This window comes from Haliotis cracherodii, unplaced genomic scaffold (assembly GCF_022045235.1).
Source record: "Haliotis cracherodii isolate W230 unplaced genomic scaffold, xgHalCrac1.p SCAF_12, whole genome shotgun sequence".
In the NCBI taxonomy this organism is placed as follows: Eukaryota; Metazoa; Mollusca; class Gastropoda; order Lepetellida; family Haliotidae; genus Haliotis; species Haliotis cracherodii.
This window is the reverse complement of record NW_027266267.1, coordinates 11,388,965-11,409,564: the sequence shown is the minus strand read 5'-3', so window position 1 is coordinate 11,409,564 and position 20,600 is coordinate 11,388,965. Positions and strand designations below refer to the sequence as shown.

The window sequence follows — 20,600 nt, the reverse complement described above, 5'->3', positions numbered from 1 at the left end:
TGGGAATCGAACCCGGGTCTTCGGCGTGACGATCGAACGCTTTAACAACTAGGCTACCCGACTGCCCTTGCTTATTAATGACAGTTTTCGGATCATACATTCACTACATTAAATATGCATATTTCCTGATTCTAAAACAAAACTCACAACTGAGCATCTGTACACGCACTCCCTTGAACCCTTGTTCCTCTGCAATAAAACGTGTGTTTATGGATTACAAGTGTATGCTGTGACCATTACATCTTGGCTGTCTCACTTTTAGGGGTGCACAGGCAGCTGGTAGAACAATGTTACAGTCACAAATAGCGCTACGTGCTTTAACTGTCTGACTATAAGGGGTGCACAGGCAGCTGTTAGAACAATGTTACAGTCACAAATAGCGCTACGTGCTTTAACTGTCTCACTATAAGGGGTGTACAGGCAGCTGGTAGAATAATGTTACAGTCACAAATAGCGTTACATGCTTTAACTGTCTGACTATAAGGGGTGCACAGGCAGCTGGTAGAACAATGTTACAGTCACAAATAGCGCTACGTTCTTTAACTGCCAACATACTATGAGAGCATTCAAAGTCAATTATTGTGATTTGAATCCTCTGATTGACCTAGCAGATGCAATTTGTTTTAGAATTCATGGAAGAACACTTTGTAAACGAGATTATCTGTTTTTACTTCAGCCTTAAACATCGGACAAGGTCAAAACAGATAAAAAAAGTGTCTCCCATTGCAAAATTATAAACTATGAAGGTACTATTTATACCTTTGTTCATGACTGTCCAATATTCAGAATCTTTGTCTTCTCTGACGTCTTTGTATTTGAGTTTCGGTCGACAGACGTGGCCATCATACAGGATCCCTTGACAGTGTGATAACGTCACACACGATCGACCACATTGTAGCCTTGGGTCCATGATAGACATGGACATGTCTCTAGCACCCTTGTGTGTAAGTCTCAACGTGTGTACGCGACCTCCGTGTGTGAGATCACAAAGGGAGAACAGACCATTCACGTGCAGCCAGCTCGCGAGCCTCATAGTGTTGTCTGGAAAGCCAAGTAATTAAATGATTCGAAATGTGCCAATACATACGTGTGTTTGTTGTTTTTTTACGCAGCACAGGGTCATGTTACAGTTATATGAAGGCGGCATGTAAATAATCGCGTCTGAATCAAACAAGCCAGTGATCGACATCATGAATATCGACCCACGTAATTGGGATATGATGATATGCAATCACCCAAGTCACAAAGCCTGACTACCCGACCCATTTAGTCGCCTCTTACAACAGGCATAGGCTGCTCTTGGTATAAGTTCTTACGATAAGCTCGTATCGATGTCAGCAGTTGATATTCCAGATATCGATGAAACAGATCGGTTAATCCATCACGGTAATTTGATCTTTCGTTACATCCCTCAGGTACATTCCAGCGCCGAATTCAACATATAAGACATATAAGAAAGCTACACGATAGATCACAAAGAATAATGAAGAACGATAAAAAAAACCTGTTATATCATGACGTCATTTCTGGGGTTTCGAACAAACGCCAGCAACGTGATGACGTCGTAAATTGAACGGCGCTATTTTTGAAAGGCTAGTTGAGATAAACGCAATTGCCGAACGATCGCACCCAAAAGTGGGCGAGCTACGACATTCTGTACTGGGAGAAAAGGTACAGATAATGGCTGTCAATTGTTTTTGTATTGAGAATATTCAGGAAATACCAACTTAACCCCTCTTTTCATGAAAAGGAATTGTATTTTGGATCGGATTGTATCTTGGGAGTCATCATTATTTAAATAAGGGTAAACATTTTTAAAGCAAGTAAATGTTATTAACATCCTTAAATAGGCTGTCAATAATGTTGATATCTCATATAAGAAATAAACGATGCGCCCCTCTTGGTTTATTCTCCTTTGCTGAGTTATATTGTACGATTAATATCTACCTATCGCGTGTTTCGTAATCAGACACCGCAACTATTGATATGCCGTGTCTATAACCAGCAGGACTTCACATTGATATAACAGGTGCATCATATTATCACTAACATTTACATCCTTGTTGAAAACATACTGATATAGTGTTTTTATCATGTACATTAACATCGTATTTAGAAAACTATCCCAAAACGTATGGTTATTTGTATCAATTCACAGCCTGTACCTACAACTCACCTGCTGATCAATTGTCTTCTGCAAACATATGAAAAATAACTACAAATGTTTCCTAAGCTGGACAACCACGGATATGTAAAATATTTATGTTCCTCAATGATATCCTAAATGTGATTGGAGTAAACAAGATATCTATTTCACGCCACGCTAAATGGACAAGGACAACAAACGACCGATGTACTGTATTTCTTGTCGAGTGTATCACTTACAGTTTGGATACTTAGATACAGCCCTGGTTAGCAACATATATGTCCTCAAAACAATACAAAACCGTGAACCTAGTACCTGCAGCAGATGGCGTCGGGGAGTTCGTTGTAGTAGTTGTAGCAATTGCGAAGCAGTATTGAGGAAGAGTAGCAGAATTATAATAAAGGACCAGGGTTCCGTTCCACAAAGCGATGTCAGCACTACGACTATCTTAAGCATATGTTAAAGTATAGGAATTACGATCATCTTAGCGCTGAGGTCGGTTTTTGGAACAGGGACCAGCTGTCGTAGGGGTAGTAGATAGTAGTTTCAGTATTGTATAATACAGAGAGTTTTGTCGACATATCTGCTGTATAAACGGCAACATGTAGAAACAACTCATGATCTTACTCCACTTTTAGCGATATTCTAGCAATATCACGCGGGGGACACCAGAAATGTGCTTCACTCATTGTTCCAATGTCGGGAATCGAACCAGGGTCTTCTGCGTGACGAGCGAACGCTGCAACCACTAGTCTACCCCGTCGCCCGAATACTGCATTGATGATAAATCAGGGGCTAACATTGTAACACGGAACCGCATGACCATCAAATCAGGTGGATCTGAACAGGACATGTCAACATACGGCCTAAAGAAAATTTCAGTGTAGGGCCTACAGACCATGTCAACATACGGCCAACAGAACATGTCAACATACGGCCAAAAGAACATTTCAGTATAGGGCCTACAGACCATGTCAACATACAGCCTACAGAACATGTCAGTGTATGGCCTACAGAACATGTCAACATGCGGCCTACAGAACATGTCCACATACAGCCTACAGAACATTTCAGTGTAGGGCCTACAGAACATGTCAACATACGGCCTACAGAACATTTCAGTGTATGGCCTACAGACCATGTCAACATACAGCCTACAGAACATTTCAGTGTAGGGCCTACAGAACATGTCAACATACGGCCTACAGAACATGTCCACATACAACTCATACTTGTTTGATCAAAGAACTTGATATAAGTGGCATATCAAACATGTAAGGCTTGTATGTTAACTGAGGAAAAGTCTGCCAAAACCTCGCCTCATTACCATCAACTTTAGAATTGAAGAAACGTCCACTCTTTTGTATTGGGTTCAAACCCAAATATCCGTACAAAGAGTGAGTGTGTTTAGTTTAACACAACTTTGAACAGTATTCCAGTTGCATCACTGCTTGTCAGCTTTATGTAGGAGGAAACTCAAAATTGATGCAGGTCTAGGATGAGGACCACGACCACGGATACGCTGCTGACAACCTAGATACACAATCGGGGCGAACCGCGATACAAATCCCCAATCATAGGTTACTGGCGTGCCCATGGATCCAAACTCTGCATATTGAATTGCCGGGCCTTAGACGACTCGGCTGCCTGTGCTCCCATCTTTCAATTTGTGTTTCAGAATACTGCTGGTACTTAAGTTAACAGCTTACTTGAGAAAGATACATTTTGCGACAAATACATTGAAGCAAACAATATACATGGTATCTAATGCCAGCTGGCTGTTATGGAATAGTTATAATGAAGACAGGAATATGTTTACTAAAGTTCATATGACTTTATTACTAATATGTATGTGGGAATATGAATAGTGAGTGAGTGGGTGTAACGCCGCTTCATATGTTATTCCCAAACTGGCAAGGCTGAGGACGCCAAAACCTAGCTTAACACATTTCCGGGACTCGAATTCTGCTCTTGTTCATGATGAGACACCAATTTAATTACAAGGTTACCTCACAACCGCAGCAACAATAACAAGGTTACTACTATGAATATAGTGTGTGACGTTCTGACAGCAGGGAATGGTGCAACACCAGAATGTAAGACTAATGTGTGGTGCTGATGGCGATGTTATAAGGCGGCAAAGTTGTCACATTGTCAAAATTGTCACATTGACGAACGTGTAGTTACTGGAACCATATTCATTCACAGCATTTAGCCGAATGTCGTACATTGTTGCCGGTTTTAGACCATCCAGCTTCAGTTGAAGGGCGTGGTCCTCCCTGGGCATGGATGGGTGGGTGATCCATTGACCGTCAGGTTGTCTGTATTCTATGTTGAAACGTTGTTAATTGGAGCCGTTGAAACCTTTGTCCCATGTGATAATAATGGAACGCGAGTTCACGGTGGCAGCTTGCAGGTTCGTTGGTGTATCTGGCTTACCTGTATTGAACACAAATCAGGACTAAAAAGCTCACAACATCTAAAACCTCAGCTCAACAACACACCGGACAGTTCTCAGAGGTCATATAAACTAAATTTACTTCCATCATTCAAAAATCCAGTAACAAAATCCTGAAGCTTTTTCATTCATTATCCTCAGTGCAACACGGATGAAACTTCATGTCCCTAACATTGACCCCCCAACCAACCACAACACACACGCACGCACATACACACAGACACACAGACACACAGACACACAGACATACCTTAATAATGAGATTGCTGTATGGGGCAATGTGGTCAATATCAAAATCGGATGAGGAATATGACACAACGTGTTGTACACCGTAATTCACCGAACTGCCTTTGGCCCATGCTGTCTGTCTGCACAGAATCAGCCACATACTACATAAATGGGGAACTTTGAGTGTTCAGGACTCCGGTTCACGAAGCAGTCTTAGCGTTACGTTCATAGTAAGTCTATTTATACTATGGGATTTACGACTTCTCAATTGACATGCCATAATGTAACGTAAACACTGTTCAGAGCGGCGTTAATCACAACCAACTTATTTGTCACTTTAACATTTACCGTAGATAATAAGTTGAATGTCTTTGATCATGATGTTGCCCCCGACTGTACATCTACAGGTGTATGTCCCTTGCTCGGCACTGGTCAACTGGTCAAGCTGAAGGCGGGTTGCATCGGGAAGTTTTAACGTGTAGACCCTGCACACCGAGGATGGAGCAAAGAAATTTCATCATACACAGTGTAAGTGTTCTTATTGATAGTGTATGGTAAATATTCAGGACTGGTGTGGCCTTCCTTTCAAAGCCGTCATGAAAGACGTTCCTGTTGCGTTTGGAATCGTTTCTAATGTAAGATCCGATGATATCGTCATTTTTGTCCAGCCATTCGAACTTGGCATCTTGCAGTTCGTCGTCTGAAAGCCCCTCTACTTTGCAATACATAAATGCTGAATTGTCCTTCTGTCGCCTTATCCTATCTTCTGATGGAGTAATAACGATTTTAGGGGGAACTGAAATAAAGCAGCACCCAAGTTAAGGCAGACAAAACAAACAGCGAATCTGAAATTGAGAACGGATTGGCATGACTTAGTCGGCAATATCACACAGAGTCAACAGCAGCTTCCATCATCTCTATCAGTCTGCTTGTTGTGTTCATGAGTCACCCACTGGCTTCCAGTTATCTCAATCAGCTCTCTTTGTCCATCAATCAATTTATGTACATTTTTATGTTAATAAGTATATACACCTATGTTGTTTAGCACTATCCATCGCATGCTTGATAAAGGTGTTAGGATCAACACCGAAACGTCGCACTAATTGTAATAAAGATGTTGTTCATCCATAGAACTCTTCTTACTTAAGTCAAGAGTTGTGTCTCTTAGGCGTATTAGAAATCTAAGAAGATGGGTTCGAATCCCAATTCACCCTGATAATGTTTCCAGGTTTGTCAGCACCATATACGTTCTCGTGAGTTTCACGAAAGTGGTCAAATACTACTACACTACCAGATGGTACACACTACTGACCAGTGGTCAGAGATTCAACCAGGTCAGAAATGAAATGTTTTCATTCCATCAAATATTCTCCATTGTCTGTCAAGCTACAACTATGACATAACCACATTCGACTGTAAATCTCGAAATAAGAGAGGCTTCCTAAAACACTTACCGTACAATTTGAGTTGTATTTCTCTGCGGACGGTATTTCCGTCTATTATGGCACGACATGTATATGTACTCTTGTCGCATTTCCTAAGTTCGTCAAAGAACAGCGTGCTGCCCAAGAAGGTCTTCTGTGTGAAGTATCTGCAGAAAAAGAAAGAAAGTTGGTGACGGAATTCGTTCACACGCCACTTCAAGTACATCACGTCAGTTAAATGTGGGTTGAAATTAAGAGTTAGTGAGGTGGATGTACTGTTCATGTTGATCGGCGAAAGACGGCTAGGCAGACAGACATGACTGAATTCGAGAGAGTGAGTGAGAGAGAGCTACCGAGAGAAAGCGTGAGAGAGAGTGATAGAGAGAGAGAGAGAGTGAGAGAGAGAGAGAGAGATAAAGCGTGAGAGAGAGTGATAGAGAGAGAGAGAGTGAGAGAGAGAGAGAGCTTCCGAGAGAAAGTGTGAGAGAGAGACAGAGGCAGAGAGTAAAATAATAAATAAATATTTATGCACACTCTTTGAACTTTAAACAGGAAACACAGTTCAAAAGTATAATGAAACCTAGCATTTCCATCCCAAGTTGATCCACGTGACAGATATGGGTATTATGTATTATTAATAATAATGTCCGCTTCTGCCTATTTAAGATTTCCATGCCCTTGATCATATCACAGTTTATGAATGAAAAAAGGGACGTTGTACGTCATTTGAACCATCTTCATGACCACTCTGTATGTATGTACATGGACGGTATACTATATTTCTAATGCTAGCACCAATGTTTGTACTATTGATCTTATATTTTCCGCTCCATAAAATGACGATGTGGATAGACAATTGCATATTCCAAGAGCAAAATGTTTATGCACACTCCTTGAACTTTAAGCAGGAAACACCGTTCACAAGTATAAAGAAACCTAGCATTCCCGCCCCAAGTTAATCCAGGTGAGTCTCAGACATGGGCATTATGTCTTCGAGGAAGTGCCCCGTCCGCCTATTTAAGACTTACATATGCCCTTGATCATATCACAGTTTATGAATGAAAAAATGGAAGTTGTCCGCCATTTGAACCATCTGATACAAGCTTCATGACCACTCTAAATGTATGTATTCATCAACCTACAACTTTATAGCCCTATTTGGTGAATACATGTCATGTATGTTGATTTTGGTTTATAATGGGCTGCCAGACCCTTCATTGAAAAAATCTTTCTCGACTGTCTCCCTCACAAGTATGCACAATGGTGTGGTTTAATGTGTAAGTGCGGTTTAGCGCCGCTTTTGCCAGTACTTCGATTGTTAAACGGCGTGTTAGTTTGATGTGGGAGGAAAGTCCGATGTGATGCAGGTACAAGACGTTAAGAAACCCACGAGCACGAACATAGTAGCTATATGATATAGTGTTGACAAACAAAGAATCACAATCTGGGTAAATCTAGGATACGAATCATAGGATTCTGGCCTGTCTCAGCTGGGCCCTGATATCAGTATGTATGCAGACATAGAACTATTATTTTTCTATAATACTTTTTACTGATATTGTGATGTCATCAGTCACGTGTATCCCTGAAGATTGATTTTCATACATTCTTCAAAGTGTGGAAAGAATATATTTAGATCAACCTTTGTTTTCTATCCTTGGATTTCTATTACAAAGCTAGTTTACATTGATTTGTGTATATAGAAAAGTGCCTGGGGTAAATGTGTGTACACTGGAAGATACGGAGGATACATACAGAAGACACCTATATAACATTATAACACGATCGTTCGCAATAACCTTCCTCTCCACACACGTGTAGGCAACGATTCTCAGGATTGACTGGTCAAGCGAAATGATGTCTTAGTTCTGAAAATGTGAAATCCTCTCTTGATGATGACGTCACAAATTGATAGTATGATGTAACAGTGAGTTAAAATTTAACGCCGCATCGGCATTATTTCAGCCATATAGCGACACATTTGAGAAAAATATATTAAGAAACAATTTCTAAAAAAATATTTGAGCATAACAATATTATATATACAGTTTTAAAACTCGGGGTACAGGCCACCAGTACCCAAAGCTAGGCCACCTCACTGGAGATCATTAGGACTTACAGTACCTCCTGCAAGATACCCCAGCAGAATTTACGTCATCACTTTAGCTACTGGCGGTTGTGAACAATCATTCTATCCAATATTAAAAAATACTCAGCAATGAGTTAAAAACACTGGTTGATGATAGTTACAACAATTATGAAAGGAACACGTGTCCCACAGGGGGACAATAATTTTACGATACTTTAACCTCTCCGGACAGAGCCTTCAATACAGTCAGTAGATAATAGCATAACACCAAATTAAAAAAAACCAAACATTTAAATATTCACATACATTTAAAAAAAATATGTTACAGACCAATTTCTTTCAAACAGCTGACACGAGAAAAGAGATATTTCAGATTTAGGCTTTGATAATGTGAATCCCTTGTATGACGTAACAACCGGTGCACTTCCGTGACGTTTAAGATGACATGTCATTTGATTGTTCTCCACTTTCTTTAACAAGATAACAAAGGGAAATATACTGGACAACCTACTCGGAATTAGGAAGTGTCTCACCAAAAGCTTGGAGGTTCCATCAGTCACTCCCCAGACGCATACTTGATAAATTCCTCGCCTGTAATTATGGTCTTAGATATGCTAAATAGCGATATGTAGTCGGTACTTATTTGAGACAAATGGAAATGTCTGAATTAAGAAATAGAATAGAAAAATTGTGAATTTGAAGGCCTTGTGAGAAACAATAATACTGGAATCATTGAGACGTAGACATTTTGATATTCTGGAGAAGCTGGGTGTGAAAAGAAAATATGTTGACGGAAAGGATGAGATAAAGTGTTCAACCTGTTGGCTGGAGGATAGTCTGGATCATAACGTGATATGGAATAGCCGTTTGGGTACAGCCAGTCTACAGTTACATCTCTGCCGCCTGATGGTTCGGTGACTTGGCAATACAACGCTAGACCTGTGTCCCTTTCCCGCCTTATAACGGTCTGTTGTGGAAGTATAACAACCCCTGAAACAATAGGAAGAATGTTTAGACCAAACACGATGAATTCCAGACCAACTAAAAAAAGTGTATGGATTGGTAGATTGACAAATTTGAAAAATAATGTGAACAAACATTACGATTGCAACATGGCGGGAAAAATAATCTTGTAGTTATAAAATAGTGCTTATTAATCATATATGTACCACAGTGCATGAGGGTGTTTATAATTTTACTGCCACTGCCTTTTGTATTGTATGCATCTCAAAGTAACCTTTTGTGAAGTACTACTTTCAAGAGAGACCTGCTGAGAGTTTTTACATTTGAATTGAAAAACCTGCTTGGATCTATAACACTTGCATGTATATTTACAGCCTAGTATTGTGCATCTAACGTTGGTATTCGACTGGTTACAAATCACATTTTTTATAATCGAACCTGCAACCCTTACAGATCGTGTTTAGTTTGTAACCTGCTGTTACCCACTGAGCCACCGGTGCTAGTGATCAGCTTCGGTTCTCGGACTGTTCCCTCGCAGTGTATTATAGTTATGGTGTCTTTAGTTGCCTGATGCGGTGCAATATTAGATTAGCGGAAATACTGTACGAGGCGTCAAATATCGAATTTATTATGCTTTACATTTTCTGATATCTATATCGAACATTTTGCCTTGCATCACATATTTCCTCATCGGTACTACTAGCAACGCATTTGACAGTCATTGCTGATGTCAAAGGGAGACCACTCTTCAAACCTTAAAGTCCAAACCTTGTTGAAAATTTAAACTAGAATCTTTCTCAATAAAGTTCCGAATGTGATCTTAAAAACAGACTTGTCCTTGCATATGAAAAGAGGGCATACTATTGTACGTAACAGTTCTCTACAAATCTGTTTGTACCAGTAGTGTTTTACGCCGTTTGTATCAGTAGTGTTTAATGATGTATGTAACAGTAGCGTATAATGCTGTTTGTACTAGTAGTGTATAATGGTGTATGTACCAGTAGTGTTTAATGTTGTATGTACAAGTAGCGTATAATGCTGTGTGTACTAGTAGTGTATAATGCTGCATGTAGTAGTAGTGTATAATGTTGTATGTACCAGTAGCGTATAATGTTGTATGTACAAGTAGTGTATGATGTTGTATGTACTAGTAGTGTTTAATGTTGTATGTACTAGTAGTGTATAATGTTGTATGTACTAGTAGTGTTTAATGTTGTATGTACTAGTAGCGTGTAATGTTGTATGTACAAGTAGTGTATAATGTTGTATGTACTAGTAGTGTATAATGTTGTATGTACCAGTAATGTATAATGTTGTATGTACAAGTAGTGTATGATGTTGTATGTACCAGTAGTGTTTAATGTTGTATGTACTAGTAGTGTATAATGCTGTATGTTCTAGTAGTGTTTAATGCTGTATGTACCTGTAGTGTATAATGTAGTATGCACTAGTTGTGTATAATGTTGTATGCACTTGTAGTGTATAATGTTGTATATACTAGTAGTGTATAATGCTGTATGTACCAGTAGTGTATAATGGTGTATGTACCAGTAGTGTTTAATGTTGTATGTACTAGTAGTGTATAATGTTGTATGTACTAGTAGAGTATAATGTTGTATGTACTAGTAGTGTATAATATTGTATGTACTAGTAGTGTATAATTTTGTATGTACTAGTAGTGTATAATGTTGTCTGTACTAGTAGTGTATAATGTTGTCTGTACTAGAAGTGTATAATGGTGTATGTACTAGTAGTGTATGATGTTGTATGTACTAGTAGTGTATGATGTTGTATGTACTAGTAGTGTATAATGTTGTATGTACTAGTAGTGTATGATGTTGTATGTACTAGTAGTGTATGATGTTGTATGTACTAGTAGTGTATAATGTTGTATGTACTAGTAGTGTATGATGTTGTATGTACTAGTAGTGTATGATGTTGTATGTACTAGTAGTGTATAATGTTGTATGTACTAGTAGTGTATGATGTTGTATGTACTAGTAGTGTATGATGTTGTATGTACTAGTAGTGTATAATGTTGTATGTACTTGTAGTGTACAATGTTGTATTTACCAGTAGTGTATAATGTTGTATATGCCAGTATTGTATAATGCTGTATGTACTAGTAGTGTATAATGCTGTATGTTCTAGTAGTGTATAATGTTGTGTGTACTAGTAGTGTATAATGTTGTATGTACTAGTAGAGTATAATGTTGTATGTACTAGTAGTGTATAATGGCGTATGTACTAGTAGTGTATAATGTTGTATTTACAATTAGTGTATAATGTCGTATATACCAGTAGTGTACTATGTTGTATGTACTAGTAGTGTATAATGGTGTAACTGGCAGTAGTGCATAATATCGTATTTATCAGTAGTGTATAATAGTATATGTAAACATAAGTGGTAATCCCAGAAACCTGAATTGAAGCTCCAATTCTACAAACAGTGAATACATTCATAAAAGTCCTTGAGGGCTCGAAAGCGGTTGACATCTGACAAGCCAGTTAGACACTCACCATAAACATTGAGATGAAAAGACTTAAGCAGTGTGACACCACCAACTTTCCCTCTGCATGTATATGTTCCGTGGTCTTCAAGCTTCAATTGAGTAAACTTCAGCAGGCGTCGTCGACCAAGTTTCACTGTGTAGAGCCTGTAAGGAGTCAAAAGGAGACTCGTAGAATATATTCACGCAGAAGATCATAACGTGATTTGTAGGTATCTGATATCCGTATATATAATTTTAAACCCAAGACTTTATCCGTTTTTTACATGTTAAACGCTCTCAAATGCTAAATAGTGGCTGCAGACAATCTTCATCCGATGTACGTCATTCGTAGTTTTACACAGCATTCTCCTTTACTGTGTACTCCAACATCTGTGATACTGACGTTACATGACGTAATGACGTTATCAAACAATAGATTCCATCGCATCGGCCGACCTGTCTACAAAAAAACAAATACGTGTCTGTAACTTGCATGGGAACATGTGAAGACAAACTTTTTAGGTTTCACTCGCGGTGTGTTCGCCACTTTAAGTGATAAACTACGTGAACATCACTGGATCTTCTGTATCGTGGTGTACAATCTCATTCATCTTCGAACCTTGCACTGTTTAGTTTTATACGTACACAGCTATTGTGGCATTGTGGCTTATTGTGGCATCACTATCTACAGCTCAGTAGATGTGACGTCACAGCGAGGATAATGTAGCGCTAAAGCACGATCTCAAAAACTGATTATATTTGTTCTTCAAATATAATCATTTAGTGATGCGTCCGTCACATCAGCTGCGTCAGTGATTATTGTGACTTGAAAACCTGAGTGATCGATCACCTACCAAAGTCTTGGCAGAATAGTCAATGACATTCGAAAACACATAACTTTATTTATCATAAATACAAAGTTATGCGAATTAATCGAAGCACTCTCTTTCAAAGACGTGAGACGTCAAGCTGAATAGGAAGAAGTCATGCGTGAAGTTTATTTGTGAATAAAGGTTATCGCCCAAATCAGCACGAAAGATTGTATCACCCACACCAATCTGATGAGATGAAGGCATCGCTCCCTGTCTATTCACTTTCGTGAATACGAGAGAAATACGATTCGCATGCGCACATATACCGGGATGTGGTACAGCGTGAACCACTTCTCTGGCCGCCGGGTCTCGCTGACTGTTCGTATCAACAGTCGAGCTGCTTAATAATTTATCAAAACGGATGGTAAGTTAAAATGATCTGATTGTTATTTCATTTCGACCTTCATATTAGATTTTGATATTTTATGCATTTGTTATTTGTGTAATCTATTTCCTGTGATGAAAAAAAACCGAACTGTAAAACAGCAAGGATTCCGAAAAAGAATATGAATTCCCAGCGACCTGCGCTTGTCTAAAGAGGCGACTAAATGGATTGGAAGGTCAGGCATGCTGACTTGATGGTATGTCATCGTATCCCAAATGTATGCCTCAGTGCTCATGATGAGTGTAAATGTATTGTCTGGATCAGCCTATTTTTACAGACCGTCATCATATATCTGCTATACTGCTGAGTGCGGTGCAAAACAAAAACAAACAAACAAACCACGAAATGCATTCTGAATATCAAGCTCTAAAAATGACGGATGCACATCTTTGATTTGTGGACTGGAACATGATTGGCACGTTATACAATAATACAATGCTAGTATTAATAACGTATGTTCGACAAAATGATTGATGGATGTAAATAATACTTAAATTACGTACCAACATATGACAGTACTGTAAGGGAGTAATACTTTTGTAAATAATTGCAATGTAAGGCATGTTTTACAAGCGTTACAATTTTACAAATACTTGTGATGTAACTTATATATGTAGTGGTTATATGCCAGCAAAGGCTTGTGAAATAAGTTACTTATATAAAGGGGCTATGATTGTGAATCATTCGACTACAAAACTCACCTGCTGCTTTTCGGGTCATTTTTACTGAAAGGTGCAATTGATTTGTTGTTGTTGTCCAGCCATTCTAAGTTGGCAACTTGATCGTCTGAGAGTCCCAGCGCCTCACAGGTGAGGATCTGTTCACCTGTGTCTTGGACATTTCAATCATGACGTACTCTAGCAACTGTGTATGAGCGTTCTATTCGCTGGAGATAAAAAAAACAACAACCACGGCTTCCACAAAGAAAAGTCATTGATGTTTCTGTTGTAGAAAAAGACAGGCATATCACAGTTATGGTGAAGGTCAGGCATAATAATGATGATGATGATGATGATGATTATAATAATAAAAATAATTATAATAATAATAATAATAATAATAATAATACTGCAGGTTTAACATAGCAAATAATGTACTAGTTCAGTTATAACGTATGACAGAAAGCAGTATTTCAATTGTAACAGGTTAGAATGCAGTAGTTCGGTAATATCATAGGGAATAAAGCAACGATTATGACAAGGGATTAGAACGATATGATGTACATACCATAGTTTTAAATAAAAGCGAGAAAAGGTTGCAACATTTTATCATGAGCATGTATTTAAGAAACAAATAGTGACAGCAGGGTTAAGCGAAAAGTTGGGCGTATCCTGCACCCATCAAAAACACATACAAAGGCAAGTCAATTGTTCCCCAGAAAAAAAGAAAAAAAACCCACGGGAACATATGGTACAAGTAAAATCAACAGCTTTTGAAACAGTCGTATTACTTTGAAACCTGTGTGGAAAGAGCATGGACGATTGTCCTCAAACGTTGTGCAATGTACACGTCATAGGTTATGGCTGCTGGAATATGGCTCGACATGGAGGGAAAGTTGACTGCTGGGAAAGTGAAGTCATCGCTCTTGTGATACAGTCTTGTGAATATGTATGCATAATTATATATGTGAAACAGATGGGGGTGTTTCACTGGTCTCTTCAATGTCAAGTTCAGGCGGGTAAATCAGTGGAAGGTAGCTGGCAATTTGACCTTTAATGAGCAATTTCAAATCATCGACATACCTGAAGCTTAAATTTAATTTCTGGCAAAAGTCCCTTGCTTCTGATTTTGGCAGTCGGATGAGAAAGCAAGATTACAGTTATAGCCCAGGAAAGAAAGCAATATCATATTAATACCATAAGACAGAAAGCAATATATCCTGCTATAACATACGACGTGAAACAATATTAGAGTACACTATACGAAAGAAAGCACAATGCATTTTATAACACACGGCATGAAGTGATATTACAGTATATCATAGGAAAGAAAACAGTATACCTGCTATAACATACGAGTGAGTGAGTGGGTGAGTGAGTGAGTGAGTGAATGAGTGAGTGAGTGAGTGAGTGAGTGAGTGAGTGAGTGAGTGAGTGAGTGAGTGAGTGAGGTTTAAAGATATTAACCTATGAGGACAAAGGTTATTTCATGTGCGAGTCTCTTACCGTTGAAATAGTCTTGATTTATTCATAGACGTATCCCCGACCGTTCCTCTACACGTATATGTGCCTGCGTCTTCATATCTCCAATTTGTGAAGAACAAATGTAATATTTCACCTGAATGGGATGCGTGGATGCTACAAGCAAAGGAAAAGATAATGAAGATTCGGACACATTGGAGCCACATTCCTTCAAAGTGGTAACCATATCATTCTTACTCAAATGAAAGGTAAACTACCAGTGCTATATTCATTCTGGTCCCGACTCGATTATTCATAGGCCACAGTCATATAGATGAACTACTGATTAGTTCGACTTAAACATCAGATTTAAAAAAAACAACAGAATATTCTGTACCGTTTGTCCGAGTCGCGTCCAATAACATTGTTGTTCCTGTCCAGCCATTCTAACTTGGCATCATAGCTGTCTGGCAGTCCAGGAACTTGGCATTGCATTGCAAACGAACGGTGGTACGCCATTAATTCATCCATTGGTGGACCAATAACGAGTTCTTGGGCACCTGCAACAGTTACATTAATATCAAGCAATGAAAGTGATGTGGCTGTTTTCTAAAATCAAAATGGGTGACATCACCCCCGGTGCTCATTCCTGACCACATCCAGGACCATCTCGGATCTCAACCCGGTCATTAACCCTCGATGCATCCCTGACCTCATCCCTGACCTCATCCTGCACCTCATCCAGGACCTCATCCTGTACTTCATCCAGGACCTCACCGCATCCCTGACCTCATCCTGCACCTCATCCAGGACCTCATCCTGTACTTCATCCAGGACCTCATCGCATCCCTGACCCCATCTCTCACATCATCCTGTACCTCGCCCAGGACATCTACATGATGAAATATGTTCCGATCAAGACCTTTGATGACCATGCAATTAATATGGTCTTACCATACATTCACTGTAGAAACATATGTTGTTGTTCTGACCATGTCTAAAGTGCCCCAGCTGTATAATCACAGAGTTGAGGACGGCTTTTGGAACTGGCGGACATTTCCGGAACACACCTCCCCATGTGATTGCTGCATCACTTTAACCATGTAAATATTGACATAAATAGCAGTATAGACAGTTGTCACACATAGCTACTGGGCTATAATATGTCCAGTGTGGTGCCGCCTTCAAACAGTCAGCTTCAGCTCGATTCTAGCTCAATACAACTTGTTTATCAATCTGCGGATGGGGATGTGCAACACTGATAATGATGGCATGATAGAGAAAACAAGGAAAAGCGGTCAGAGATCAGCGTTATGATTATCCCCCGCCTTGAGCGATGTTAAAATCACTCACTCAAGTCACGGAGAAAGGGCCATAGCTCTGTGAAAAAAGGGAATTTAGGACACTAATGTTCGAACTCATTTGAGATTGTGACTGGTAACATCATTCTGTAAAACTGAATTTCTCTGAATTAAATAGTTTTTGAGAATATGTGTGTCCAAGGACGGACGGACAGCATTACAGTAATGTTAGCATTTCAGCTTAATACTGAATGAAACCCACAATCACACCCACAATTATATAATATGACTGTCATGTTCTTAGCTCAACTACTAACGATGTGGTGCTTTATACATTTGGGCCAACCCTGCCCACACAACATGAGTGAGTGTATTGGGTTTACGAAGATGTTCTAATTACCAAGTTGAAACAACTAACATAAGATAGTTATGCGATAAATCGCAAACGAACAATTAACAACGCAGCATGGTTTATTTCACGATAAAACATTGTTCTATCATGACGTCATTTCTGGAGATTCGAACATTCGCTCGTAACTTGACGACGACGTTATTTTTGAGAGGGGAGAGTCTCGTGAGTTGTTTCCCATAGATGATACTGGGGAATGCAGAGGGAGAATGGCAATCGGTATTGGGAGAGAGGGTACTGGTAATCGACGTGAGGATTGTGAGAATATGCGGGAAATACCCAACTTGTGCATATAATCGACTTGTCCGACATTGCCGAGGCCTGATTCTATTGAGGGAGTCATCCTTTTTTAAATGTGGATAATTTATTTTTAAAGCTTGTACATTTTATCATCGACCTCAAACAGGGTGATATAAGAAATATACGGCTCGTGATCCTTTTGGATCGTACAATAATACACTGCTGGGAGAATGAACCACTCGGGGCTGCGACCCTCATGTTTTATTCTCCATGCAGTGTTTCATTGTACGATTATGTGTACTTGATCCTTAGCAAACTTTGTAATAATATAACACATACAATTATCATTACATTAACGCATCAAGCCATGCAGTTGCTTGTAACATAATAATATGGGAACCATGTCCCAAAGTATACAACTTAGACAACCGGACACGTGACCTTTTCGCCATGAGACAACCAAGTATTATTCTCACATTATTTCTGGTAGCATCACACCATCTTTGCAGACAGCATAATTTGCGGAAATAGTTTCACATACGTTGTACATAATGTAAGCTCATCGCGAGGGGAATACAGAATATGTGACTGTGCACACCGAGCGTTTGTGTGTCGCCATTTGTGGTCATGTTTAAGCACTGCGCACTATTTGCATGTCAAGTCAATTTTCTGGAACTAGGGTGATATAACGAATATTTAGAGTGAGTGAGTGATTCAATTGTTTTTTAACAATATTCCAGTTATATCGCGGCGTGTCACCTTAATTTGGTAGGAAAGCCCGAAGAGACGTCTCAGACGTTTACTACTTCGGTAAATCCAACTAGCTGAAAAAAAATAGACATAATCCTAGGTTTCTGACGTTCCCCAGAGACGCAACTTTGCACAGCGAATCGCGGCACCTTAGGCAACTGGGCCACCAGTGCCCCTCGAATATTAAGAAAACACTTCCGACACACATTATACAACATAAAATCGCCGTTCAAAATAAACTCTACTCACAAACAACAAGGGGGCCCAAACATATTACCAACAGCAGGAGGTGTCTCATGTCAGCGTTCGACATGGCTGTGAACTGCACGTCTAATGGTTGCTCGTCAGCTGGTAATCTGTGAAGTGTTAAGTACATGTAGGGTACGAGTTGGCGTTTAGAAATGTGTCGGGCTTTTGCATGTGTAGGCGTCAAACATTTAACCTTTTAAATGTCAGATCTGACTGGTAATTGTAACAGGTTCACCAGTCTGCAGACGATTAACATGTTTTTCATATATGCCAGACTGATCCCAATTTTAAAAGGCATATGAGGTAGACGAACATCATCGTTGACACAGACATAATTTACATATATGTGTCCTGCCGTATATGCAACAAAGATTGTAATGATCTGAAAGTATCAACGCTAATGGTTAAGATGCACATCTCAGCCTCTCAGACTCCAGACCAGCCAGTTCTTGTTTTATCTCATCATACCTTGGCAGAATACAAAAAGGTACCAGGGTATCGAACCACCGTTCTTGGCATACGTTCTATACATACACCGTAACAGAAGACATTGCAATAGTTGCCTACATGCAACGATAACATAAGATAAATAAGAAATTGTAATAGTTGCATATATGTAATAAAATTAGAAAAACAAATAATACATTTCGATAATTGCATACGTGCAACAGTAAAAGAACAGAAAAGTAAGACATTTCGAATCATACGAAAAGCATGAGCTTGCTATAGTTGCGTATATGCAATAGAAACAGAAGAAATAAAAAGATATGATACAATAAGTGAAGACAGTAAGATGTGGCAATAGTTGCATATATGCAACACTAACAACAGAAACAGAAGAACATGCAATCGTTGCTTTTATGAAATAGTAACAGAAAACAAAGTAAGATATTACTGTAGTTGCACATGTGTAATAGTAACAGACGAAATAATAAGATATCACAATAGTTGCCTATATGCAATAGAACAGACGAAATGATAAGATATTACAATAGTTGCCTATATTCAATAGTAACAGAAGACAAAGTAAGATATTACAATAGTTGCCTATATGCAACAATAACAGAAGACAAAGTAAGATATTACAATAGTTGCCTATATGCAATAGTAACAGAAGACAAAGTAAGATATTACAATAGTTGCCTATATGCAATAGTAACAGAAGGCAAAGTAAGATATTACAATAGTTGCCTATATGCAATAGTAACAGAAGGCAAAGTAAGATATTACAATAGTTGCAGTTATTAGTTACATGAGTAAGAGATATGCAGTTATAGGAAAATAATAAAAGTCGTATTATCAACAATTATCATCAAAATGTCGTTGTCATAAAGATAAAACCCTGTGTTTGTGTGAAAATCACAATGGTAACGTTTGCTGTTCTTCCCAATATGGAGAATGATTTTGAAAATAATGAAAAAACATACTTTTGCGTGTTATTGTTTGTTAAATTTTAATGAAGAACTATTTTTTGCACATGCTGTCGATCACTGGAGTGACTGAGAATGCGACTGCGCCAGCTGTTGACAAATCTTCGAAAAGGGGGCAATTTTGCTTCAAAATGTATATAATAAATATAGTTTTTCATGCTTTTTGTCAAATATGACGTATGTCTGAAAGTGTGAAGTTTCAAAAACATATTTTCACGAGTTGCGAACAGCATATGCGATAATATCCGAAGAAAAAATAACATGTTGCAATAGTTGCATATGTGCGAAGTGTGAACGGTACGTTGTTGCATGCGGGAGGTCGTGCCTTTCGGCAGTGGTAGCGTCATGGTTTGGGGCGGTATCTGTGGACAGAAGACTTATCCCGTAGTTTTAAACCCCCAATCTCACAGCATAACGCTACGTGGATGATGTAATTCACCCGGTTGTTCTCCCTCAACAAAACCCATGACCATGGTCCCTTGACATGTCCCCTACTGGACATATCTGGGATCATTTGGGACCTCAAATTAGAACAAAGCAGGTTCCTATGATGACAAGAAAATGTTTATTGCAAACACTAGTAGACACAAATCACAAATCAAATACTCTCCTACTATGCTATATGCAAGAAAAGTTGAACTTGGATAAACTGAACTGAGACAAACCCCGAGGATGGCAAACAGTCCTAGAGGTTCTCATATTACAGGACAGACCGGATGTACTGCACTAGGCCCTTAATTAGCCATATGGTTGGCCGGATGTTCTAATCTCGGGAACTAGACTACCTTTCTCTGTTATGCCTTCTTCTAACACACAGGAATCCGACGTCGCCGCCGATGACGACTACAAATCCAGCTGCTGTTCCTTCCCTGTCGACCGGGATACAGGAGATCGTAACATTATCAGAATTACTGAAATTGTTTTGAACACTGAATTATACTTCTAGAGTGTGATAAACAATACTCATTCTAAATCCGTGCATGCTGACAGCCTAATAGAAGTTAACAACATGCAAGAGGTCAGGTGAAATCCACAGTTTAACAT

General features: G+C 39.0%; 1 protein-coding gene across 1 annotated transcript; it reads right to left on the bottom strand.

The window, feature by feature from the left end:
* Positions 1–5,407: 5,407 nt before the first annotated feature.
* On the bottom strand, positions 5,408–14,602 carry LOC139457008 (fasciclin-2-like; the record flags this gene model as incomplete). Its single annotated transcript, XM_071238463.1, has 6 exons — positions 14,551–14,602; positions 13,759–13,882; positions 11,829–11,965; positions 9,164–9,335; positions 6,287–6,423; positions 5,408–5,628 (listed from the first exon to the last, which is right to left on the bottom strand). Coding segments are annotated over exons 1-6 (843 nt in total), but the record flags the coding sequence as incomplete, so codon positions are not given.
* Between the last annotated feature and the right edge of the window lie 5,998 nt (positions 14,603–20,600).